The 11,055-nt window shown below is 51.0% G+C and overlaps 1 protein-coding gene across 1 annotated transcript in view; it reads right to left on the reverse strand.

The window, feature by feature from the left end:
- The window catches only part of shank1 (SH3 and multiple ankyrin repeat domains 1), a 41,778-nt gene that overhangs the window by 5,819 nt on the left and 24,904 nt on the right, over window positions 1-11,055 (reverse strand). Inside the window, exons 15-24 of the mRNA XM_076170966.1 lie at window positions 8,410-8,492; window positions 8,189-8,313; window positions 7,916-8,051; window positions 7,731-7,811; window positions 5,702-5,710; window positions 5,402-5,428; window positions 5,227-5,283; window positions 4,893-5,008; window positions 4,194-4,317; window positions 87-3,573 (exon numbers count right to left, since the gene is read on the reverse strand). Of these exons, the coding sequence (XP_076027081.1) occupies window positions 87-3,573; window positions 4,194-4,317; window positions 4,893-5,008; window positions 5,227-5,283; window positions 5,402-5,428; window positions 5,702-5,710; window positions 7,731-7,811; window positions 7,916-8,051; window positions 8,189-8,313; window positions 8,410-8,492 (4,245 nt within the window). The remainder of the gene's footprint in view (window positions 1-86; window positions 3,574-4,193; window positions 4,318-4,892; window positions 5,009-5,226; window positions 5,284-5,401; window positions 5,429-5,701; window positions 5,711-7,730; window positions 7,812-7,915; window positions 8,052-8,188; window positions 8,314-8,409; window positions 8,493-11,055) is intronic.

Genomic DNA, 11,055 nt, shown 5'->3' on the forward strand with positions numbered 1-11,055 from the left:
GACACAACCAAACACTGAACACTGTAAAACATTCATATAGGATGTAGACTTAAAACATGGAAGCATTGTATCTAGGTGGGAGTGACTTGTACCTGTGTCGGCCCAGTTGTCTCTGGCTGCCCCAGCTGTCCTTACTTCTTTGATGCAGTTTGCTGCTGAGCTCATTTATGATGCTGGGCTTCATACTGGAGGCAGGAGGGTAAATCCTCTTCCCCTCTAAAAATGACCCAGCCTGGCCTCCTTCCATGCTCATCTGTCCCTCACCCCACAGAGTCTTCATCTCACCACTACGTGGCTGATCGAAGTACGGCGAGGTGGAGCGACCCAGATTGTGAATGTCCCTCACCCTGTAGTCCTCCTGGCCGCTCTCGTCGTCTACCACTCCCTCCTCCGTGTCGTCTTCCTGCTCCTCTCTCCGCCTGTGTGAGTGGAAGGAGGCAGGGGCGGTGCTGGTCTGTCTGTGTAGATCACCGGAGCGGCCACCTTCCCTGAACCTGTTGCTTTTTGGGTAGGTGGAGGCTGCTGCTGTGGCGTTCTGCATCTCAAAAGTTTGTCCGTCCAAGTAACTCATGTACGAATCCATAAAATCTCCTCCTCCCTTCTCTGTATCCCCTGACCCCTGCCCCCCTCCCATTCGCCCTCCACTCACACCACCTCCTCTCTCCCCTCGGTCCAGCCTGTCACCCCTGACCCCAGCAAGGATGCTGTCCAGGTGGTGGTCACTGCTGCTGCGGCTGTCTAACTCTTCAATTCCAGAGTCCACCACAGTCTCCAGGGACTCACCTTTCCTGGCGGTGGGGTGCGGCCGTTGGTGCTCTGCTGTTCTGCGACTGCTTGTGATGACAGCAGAGGAGGTGGTGTGTGTTCGCTCCTGGTACAACTGAGTGGAGGTGCTTGTGGTGTTGGCGATGGTGGTAGTGGCACAGCTAGCGGTCGTTGCAAGGGAGGTGGTGCCCCTGAGTGCAGCAGAGGTGGAGGAGGGCATTGTGGGCCCGCGGTAGGCCGGGGGAGGTGTGACTGTGCGCAGGGGGTGTGTCGGGGACGATCGTCCAGAAGTGTGGGTGCTGTTGTACAGGTGGTGGGGGTGAGACATGGCAAAGGGCCTGTGGAAGGAGCCGGGCGGAGGCGGCGGCGACACTGACGGAGGAGGTGGGGGTCCCGCCGATGAGCTGGGCTGCAGCATGGAGGGCGACGGAGGAGGTGGAGGGTTGGGGGATGTCTGGGAGGGAGAGTGAACAGATTGAGTCAAGTTAGCCACCTCACTGTCATAAGATGTCAGACTGGAGGCGGTGGAGTCGCCAGCCTGTGGAGAGGGCAGGGGTGTGTGAGCAGGAAAACCACCTATGAATGCCTCTTTTTGGGGGGGTGGGGGTGGGGGAGGAGGTGGGGGAGGGGGAGGGGGTGGTACCTGCTGTTGGCGTGAGGTCATGCTGTTAGGGTGCCTCCCGTAACCCGACACTATCCCACGGTCAAAGCTGTTCGCAAACTGTAAGGGAGGTGGGAGGGGGTCGGCATAGACAAATTCATCGTCGGCGTCGACAGAGGGGGCAGGAGGAGGGAGAACCATCATCCCAGACCCACCGCTCCCTGTGGTCCCTTTCTGCTGAGTGCCAGTGGGTGGAGGAGATGGAGGGGTGAGGGACAGGATGTAGGCATCAGCTTGACTTTCCATCCTGAGAAAAGTGGGCCGCCGAGGCTGCTGGGACGCCTGTTGAGCAGAACTATTAGCAGCCGCCGCATTGGCAGCAGCCTGCTCCGCTCTCCTCATGTACCCCTCTCTCTCTTTGTCCCTCTCTCTCTCCCTTGACAATTCCCTCTCTCTCGACCTCTCACGCTCTCTTTCCTTGAAGGTAGACTGGTAGTGGTGTGTGTGGACCGTTTTGTCCTCGGAGAAGCGAACTCTCAGCCCCTCTCGAGCTCCTCCTCCTTCCCTCTCCCTCTCTCCTCCGCCACCATCCTCGCCCCAAACACTACCCACTCCTCTGAGGATTCTGGGTGAGGGTGGTCGGCCAACAGTGGCCGTGGTGGCAGCCAGAGAAGAGGATGTGACTAGGTAGGAGGAGCTGGAAGACTGAGCCGAGGACGACACCGGCTGAGATGGTATGGTTGAATGGGATGAAGGGAATACAACACTGGACATTTGGCGCGTTAAATGGTGCTCAGTTCCTCGCCTCAGCCTGGTGTCATCCCTCAGGGCTCGTTCCCTGGCCGCCAGGGCGAGGCCCAGTGGTGATGTGGGATCGAGAGCCTTTCCTGTTAGAGGGTGAATGAAGGTGGTGGAGGTGGAGGGCCCTGACTGCCTACTTGCTGAAGTGTACAAGTCAGTAGGCACAGACTTCGGCTGATAGTCCAAAGCAGGGGAGGAATACTCAGGTAGGCCGAACGCTGGGGGCATACTGCGGGTGTGGTGGATGAAGGTGTCCCCAGAGAACATACCTTCATCAATGGATTTGGACGGCCGCAGTCGCATGGAGGAACTTTCTGCCTGCGTGTTCAGCTGGGATGCCTGAGTCCTTGTTACACCTCCTACTCCATCACTCCCCCCAAGATTCACATCTTCGTCAACAGACATGAACAAAGACGCGCTCTTCCTTCGAGCTTCGTGAAAACGCTCCCTGTCTCGGCGGGCCGCCCCAACAATGGCCGCCCCAAACTGGCTTGTAAAGTCCAGGTTTTCTTGACCTCGGATGGAAGGCAAAGACGGAGGCAGCGGGGCTGGAATGGAAGGTGGGGCGGGGGGCTGTGGAGCTGGGGTGGAGGGTGGAGGTCCATGTGGTGTTTTGGCTTCATCTGTCTCCCCTGCGGTCGGAGCATCTGCCTCCACACTGCTGCCCTGGCTGCTGCGTCCACTGCTGCTGGTAGACGGGGCCTTGACGATGATGGTGGGGATGGGGATAGAACTTTTCTCCACTGAACCCTTGCCCCCTAGCGTACCCTGGGCGATGCGCAGGTCCTCTACCTTGGATTGCTTCAACAGGGGACCCTTACCTCTCCTGGTCCCTCCTTTAGTGAGTCCTCCTCCAGCCCCGGCTGCACTGCGTTCCACCCTCTGGGATTGGCTCTGGGAAGTCTGTTGTTGCTGAGGCATTACAGTGGCAATGCTGGATGGGGGCACAGCTGTGCTATAACCTCTCCTCAGACCTGCTGCCTTGGCCCCTCCAGAAGCCACTATGCTAGCTGCAACAGGCTCCCCTGTGTAGGCAACCTTCCGGGAGGCAGTCCTGCTTTGAGCAGTGTGGGCAGCAGCATGTGCAAACGGTGTCGTATGGTCCACCGCTCCACTTGCAGGGCCGGCTGCGGGTCCACCGGCCCTCTCTCTGCCCCCGTGGGTGAAGTGCACTCCCTGGGAGAAGGGCTGGTAGTGGGCAGAGGTGGATGTGGACTGGGACACGGAGACATTGGACTGCTGGGATGTCTTAGCTCTCCAACCGAGGGGCGGAGCAGAGGAGAATGGCGGCTCTGGTGGTGCGGTGGTGGGCGGTGGGGGGATGTCATCTGGGCCAGGCACTGACAGACTGCGGGCAAACTTAATGCCTGGAGGATGCAGGAACTGCCTCTCCTCCTCAGGCACCCCTGCAGTGCAGCAATCACAGACAGGAAAACAAAAAGGAGTTGAAACACACAAAAACGGATCAAAGTGAGACAAGGGTGGAGGGTACAGATGGTGTTGAGCAAGAGAAAGAGAGGGAGAAAGTGGAGGGAGAGAGGAAGAGAGTACAGAGGAAATGCTGCAAGAGAATCATTGAGGCTAATCTATGAGGGTGTCTGTCTACATCTGCCTGCCCAAATAACTGCCAACAAGTCTGTCCTCAGTTAGTGTGTAAGTCAGTTAGTATAGTTAGTTTAATGTTTGGCAGTTTCAAAAACATGAAGCAACTGAAGAGCATCACACAACAGCATTCGTTTTGTTGGTTACCAGAGAGAGCAAAACTATTTTGGTGAGAACGTTAGCAAACAGCAGAGTGAGACAAGGTAGAGGACAGAAAGTAGTAAGGTGAGTATAAGACACACAGACGTCTTATTCTAAAGGTGTAGTAAGTTACAGCACACGCTCAGCTACAGATACAATACAGACTGCGACCACATGTGGTGCACACAAACACACAGGTCAGCACAGCATGGACCCACACTGGTCTAGAGGACTGAAAGACAGGCAGACGGACGGGCAGACGGAAAAAAACAGACAGCCTCACCGATGGACTTCTGCCGCAGCATACCGTGATGAGGGGCGTGGCCTGAGATGTACTGACCACGGTCATAGCCAAGGCCCAACCCCGACGGCATCATCCCCATGCCCGACTGATCCCCGAAGCTCTGCTGATCGGAGCGGAGAGTGAAAATACGACAATACGCACAATCAACACAACGAAAATACACACGGGGGCGTGATGTGAGCGTGTTATTTGATGACATCCAGACATTTTACACGTGGATGAACATTCGTTGCCTCTAACATATACATTTACACGTGTTCAGATTTCAGATCTATACACTTCATACTCATGAACACACGGTAGGCAACTGGATATCTTACGCTCCAAACTACAAACTGCAAACGCTGCACCTCTGCTTACACATGTATATGCGGTACACATACAGTGCGTTATGTTACAAAATCACATACATTGGCTTTGTTGGGGCCCGTCTGAGGTAATCTAAGTACTAATCCACCTGGGAGGAGAGGAAGCAAAGCCAGTGTGAATAGGATGTTTAAAGATGGCCCACATGTTGATTTTAGGACATTTTCATGGCCGTGCAGCTTTGAAGAGAGGATGGTATGTCCATACTTGAGTCAAGGCTTGATCGTGTGTGTTCTCCTCTTGTTGACATACCACACACACATACACACATAGATATCACAGAGAACATATAGGGAATTTTCATAAACACACCTCATTCCCATAGAAAGTGCGGCCCCGGTCCCTTTTGGGTCCCTGGCCCCGTATCCCAGGTGCCTCGTTGGTGCTGATTGACTGCTGAGCTGCTGCAAGAATTTCATCTAGTTTATCTGAGAGGCAAAAAAAAGGAGGGAAAGACAGAGACATAGGGAGACAAAGAGGGAGAGGGAGAGAGAAGGGGACAAACGGCAATGAAACAGAAAAAAACGACAGAAACAAACTGAAGGTATAAATGAGTGAGAGTGACACACCTGATGAGGGGGGGGTAGGGGAGAGGTGGAGGAGACATAATGGATGAACGTCCACTGACAAACATGAGCGCCCTTACTCAAAGCCATTTGATAGACCGTCCTCTTCTTCTCTGTAATTTGCGAAGATTCGAATTCTGAAAGTATAAAAAGCAGAACGGAGTCAACGGGCGGAGAAATTCCACTCGTCTTTTTTGGGAGGGACGGAGAGGCACAGACGCCATGCGTGAAAAGGCCAAGTGTACCGGAGCATACCTGATTTTTTTTTCCAAGGGGTAGCAGCTGGAAGGAGGACAAAAGGAGACTTAAGTTTTGGCAGGAGTGAAAGTGCGACAGCGTCCTTACAGTGAATACTAATCATTTTCCTTGGAGCCTGACAAACTGAGTCACCTCGCCAGGCTTTTCAATCTCTGGTGTAAAAGAACGTACGTCACACCCACACTGTATGGCAGGCGGTGCATGCAAACTTATGTCACAGTAAATATGCTGCACACACACACACACACACACACACACACACACACACACACACACAAAAGAGGAATTGACTCCCACCTCTCTCCACTGTTAGGTTGTTAGGGTCCGGCGGCAGTGAGGACAGAGGACAGAGGAAAGAGCGAGTTAGTGGGTGAAACACAGTGCGCAGATAGAGCCGTAGAGGAGAGGTTAGAGGTGACCCTTTCATATGTGCACCCAGTGATGTGTGTGAGGACTGAACAGGGATCGGCCTCTCCGCTATACTCTCCGGCTGTAATATTTCATAAGGTGCACTTTATTGAGCTTAATTAAACAGATTTTTAATTTTAATGTCCTGCAGTTAAACCGAGCATGAAAGTGGTCTCGACTCGTATTAATTCCATCTCCTATGATTCCGCAGTGTGACTTAATTAAGATGCAGTTTTCACGTACGACACAACGTAAAATCAGTTTGCGAACAAAGTGTAATTTGTCCCAACATATTCAAACAAAACTGGCGTGAAATAGGAGCGTGAACGTGTTTTTTCCTTTCAGGGTTTGGGTGCAGTGCAGGATCATTTCCATTTTAATGCCCTTGTTATCTTCCTTGCATGACTTTTAGGTGAACTGGGACACTGCGCCAAGCACAGAGGTGAGGCGGTTTAATTGGCGTGACACCCTAAGTGAATTCTAATGCGTTTAGAATCAGCATATGGCAGGCTGACATAGCTTCATCACACATTGTGCCGCTCTCACCTTCATCTGCAAAAAGGCGTAAACAAGTCAACAGGTGTCTGACTGAGACATAAGCAACCATGTCACAGGCAGGTTTGGATATTGGCCTGGTTATTGGCTCAAACTGACTTAAATATAATAATGTATGATTTTCGCAAAGTTTTAATGTGCTTATGAGTCTATTCTAAGATAGTACAGGTAGGTGTAGGTGTGTGTGGATGGTGGTCTAAAGGGAGGTGGGCTCCTGTGTGTCACACTGGGTGCTCATGCTGTGTGCTGGTCAGGTGGGGTCAGAGCACAGAGGGCAGGTTGAGGGGAGGAGGGGTGGACCTCTACACTCTATCCCCCCTGACACACTGTCAGCCCCACAGATACAGCTTCCTCCCCCTCTTCCACATGTGATACGAGTTCTCACTGAGCATGCTCACAAGCAGACAGCAGTAACAGCCCAGGCTATAAATGTTTAGAACATATCTAATTCACCAATGAAACACTGGCCAATATTCCTCTCTGCAAATGGCGGCGCTGACCCTCGCTGTGCACTCTCCTCCTACTATTTTGCCTCAAATAGAGATGGCATAAGCGTAGCCACACATAATGCTGTTACCATAGAGACGAGCATGGAACAAAGTTGTTTTTCCTCAACAACAAAAAAATTACTCATCTCAATAATTTAGTCCTGGGTGTGAATCGAACACGGTCAGCTTTTGTCAATTTGAAACGGGAATCCAATCAGAGCAGACACCTGGAGAGGCCGTTCAGGTGACACCCATCACCGTGTTGTGTTGTGTTTACCTTGGAATACTTGCTGTGTGTGCACGTGTGTGTGTGTGTGTGCATCTAAGTGGGCAGTGCACTGGTCTGTGGGCTGTGATCTGGTCAAAGGAGTGGTGGGGTTGCAGGGGGGGGGCGGGGATAAGAGGGCAGTGACAGAGGATCACAGGGTGGTGTGGACACTTTGTCAGGGTGGGGTTACCTGTAGTGGGGGTGCTGGAAGTGACAGTGTGGAACCTCTGAAAGAACAGTGAAATGCATTGAGACTCAACCCATGTTCTTCTCCTCCTCCTCCTATCACTAAGTAACCACAGTATCTCCGTCTCTGCCGTCTTGCTCTCTATATTTAGCCCGAGCTCAACTCCCCTTCACACTTCCAATATCTTTAGCAAACCCCCAACGCTCTGTTTTCACACCGTCTCTATCATTCCCCATCACCTCATTCCACCTCCACCCTGCGTCTTATTTTTCCTCCACCTCCTTGTCGGATTAGGGTCTCTCTTTCTTTGTCAATCTTTCCCCAGCAGACACTTTCTGTCTGTCTCTGTTCTGCCTCGTCCTTCCCTTCCTCTTCTTCTCTTCTCTTTGCATTGTGCTACCCCCCGAGCCCGTTTCTTACCCATCTCCTCCAGCTCTGACGTCATGGATTTGGAGCGCAGGGCGATGGCCGGAGTGCTCAGCCTCTTACTCTGCTGGGGGACTGGAGGGAGGGAGGAACCAAACAATGGTGGTCAGTCGAGGCCAATCAGCTGAATTGACAGAAGTGACACACATATATTCACTTCACACAAAGCCGCCTCTTACTTTTCTTCCTGGTACCCTCGTCCATGTCGGGGTTGCGGGTTACCATGACAACCTTGACCATGAGGCTGTTGCCACCTTGCCGGATCATGTTGACGACCTGCCGGTGACCAACCTTCACCACGTTCTGACCGTTGACCTGAGAGAGAGAGAGAGAGAGAGAGAGAGAGAGAGAGAGAGAGAGAGAGAGACTAACTGTACCTGTCTGTGATTTACATTTGAGCCAGTATACGATGGGTTCGTTCCCCTGACGGCGGTACATTGTGACATCGCTACCTCTATCAGGAAATCACCCATCCTGAGTCCGGCTCTCCAGGCCACGCCTCCCTCGTCCACTGACTCCAGGTACTGCAGGGCGGGGAATGCCGGGGTGGGGGTAAACTCCTCGATGGGAGTCTGAGCTGGACATGCAGAGGCAAACAGAGGAGACGCTAATATCGTCTGAGTCACGTATAATCAAGGGCGAGCGTGTGGCTGTTTACTTTGTGTTTTCTTACCTTTGGCCCCTCTCAGCACGAAGCCAAATCCCTCGCTGTCTTTTTTCTGCAGGAGCACTGTCTTCTCCTTGATTATATAGTCACTAGCAGAAAGGAGAGTGAAAAGGAGAGAGAGAGAGACAGAGATGTTTACTACAGACAGATATGAAATAAAGTGAAGCAGAAGGACAGAAGCCTCTCTTATTTACAGCCTTACACGTTCACCTTCACCCTCCACATCAGATGGTTCTCTTAATCCAAAGAGACAATGCCTGGCATGGCAGGTCAAGCTCGTAAAGTGCATAAATCACTGCATCTACCTGGCCAGTGTTACCTTTCCCTACAGCAGCTACATCCCTGCTCCCCTCTGCTGCCTCCCAGACACTTCCTGTGATGGCATCGCCCCCTAGCACCAGCGAGGGACGGACTTTGATAGCAACACACTGGGTTTGTTTATGATTATCTTATTTGAGAAATGATCTATAGTGCAGGTTCATCCACCTTCAAAATAATGGAAATGATGTTCATCATGAGAGCCGGAGCAGCAGCAACGCTTATCCTATTTACTGTGGTAGCGAAAAGTAATGAAGGATGAGGTAGTGGTGTTGATAAATGTTGTTTCAGGAAAAGAAGAAGAAAGGCTTCTGGGTTGAAGCTCTTCTTTGTGATTTTTCTGACGGGTCATATTTAACCCTCTGGGGCCTCTGAGTGTCACTGGCACTTGGACTCAAGCTGCTCAATCTGTCGCTCAGCATCAAATACAATACAGCCTCTTTGTCATGGGATCTGCTGGTGCGCTTGAAGTCACAATTGTGCAAAAATTCGACACGAGCAAGGCAAAAGACAATCAATCATTAAAAAATGATGCAGGTTTTGTACTGCAAATTCAGACTCTAATAGGGATTTATAGATTTTAACACAAACAATTCCATTTAGGTGTCCTGTAAATTGAGGTTTTCCTCATAAAGTTAGAGGCACTACTTCAATTTTTGCCATAGCTGATGATAGCTTTCCTTTCTTCCATCTCTGTCTTTCTGCATCTGTACTCAGCTGCATCATTGTTGTGATGGGGCACAGATGTTTCCTGATATGTAAAGAGGACGGCAGCACCGTGTGTGTGTGGCTGATGTGTGCAGATGGATGATGTCAAATTTGAACAAAAACACTGCTTTCCTTCTTTGGCTCTATTTTATGGCCTTGGATGCTGCCCAAAGAAAAATAACACATCAATTGCAGAAAAGTGATTTTCTCAAGCACTCTACAAGTCTGATAAAGTAAAGGCAGAGCAGAGTGAAGCGTCTGACATATGACTGGCCTGTCCTCACTGCAATACTGCGACACGTTCAAAATAGTCCCCAACAACAAACCACGGTGGAATGAAAATGGGATCATTATAAACACAACGCTCTGATTAAACAACCTGTCAAAGCTGTGGTCGCAGCGACCTCACCAGAACCATCAGGAGCTCAGGTCCAGACCCACATTAAACATTTCATAGCTCATCTGGCTTGGTATCTTCATACGTCAGAGCTTCCTATGAGCATTTGAACGCACCATCATAACCACCAACCTGAAGCATATCAAAAAATTGACAGGTTGGTTTGGTTTGGTTTGGAAAATGGCTAACGGTGATGTAAATATGTGATTTTGAGTACTGAGGGAGGGTCACCCAGATAAGCTGATCATTGGCCAACTGCACCCATCCACACAGCTTATTTAAGGGCTAAATTAGCTCCGTATTACCAACTGCTGTGCTCTGGCCAGCAATGGACCCTTCAAAACTGAAAACGCCATGCTGTTCAGACGCGGCTGTGAAAATGGCAAAGAGCGCCCGACGCTCAGTGTGAGTTCAACGCGAAGCTGTCGGGTGTGAGGCACAGCGTCGTCTCTGAACGCCACTCGCGGGTCTTGTTATGAATGGAACGAGCCATCGATCCAGCCAGACAGGCAGTCAGCCGGTGAGTCAGAGGGTTTGTATCCCGTGTCAGCTGTAACATGCTGTAACCACATGCCGGTAATTCCCATCATGCACTGAAACGGTCCCAACCCACTCCATCTGCTCATCCCTCTCCATGGCTCCCAGCACCTGCTTGGCTCCGCCTCCTCTAATGCACATTTCCACTCGATCTCCTCTCCTAATAATAATATTCATATACTGTATATCAGCCGAGGTGCAGGTATCAAACTCCAACTATGACATCACGTGTTTACATCTCGGTCAATTTAAACCGATGATGAATGAGTCAATGAATGTCTGAAACGCAAAAATAACCCAACAAACGAGGGTCAAAGAGAAGCTGTAAAAATGTTTATGTTCGCTGTCGCCTCAGAGCAAGAAGGTGGAGGGTTTGAATCCCGTGCTGGCCCTGACTCTTCTGTATGGAGTTTGCATGTTTCTTGCTGCGCCTGTGTGGGTTTCCGCTGGTTTCCCCCATGTCTAGTTAATCACTCCTGCCATGGCCCCTGATCAAGGCACTAGGCTGCAGACCTGAGTTGGTGCCTACTGCTTTATTAAGAATGGGTTAGATGTAGAGGGCACATGACACATTCTATTATCATATTCCATCTTCTTTAGGATGTAACATTGTCAATTACTATCTATAAACATACAGCATCTACACACACCTGATGAGACATAAATATGAACCACTGGCCAATCAGGACAGA

This window comes from Genypterus blacodes, unplaced genomic scaffold (genome assembly GCF_046128005.1).
Source record: "Genypterus blacodes isolate CSIRO-AG114 ecotype Tasmania unplaced genomic scaffold, CSIRO-AGI_Gbla_v1 ptg000234l_1, whole genome shotgun sequence".
Taxonomy (NCBI): Eukaryota; Metazoa; Chordata; class Actinopteri; order Ophidiiformes; family Ophidiidae; genus Genypterus; species Genypterus blacodes.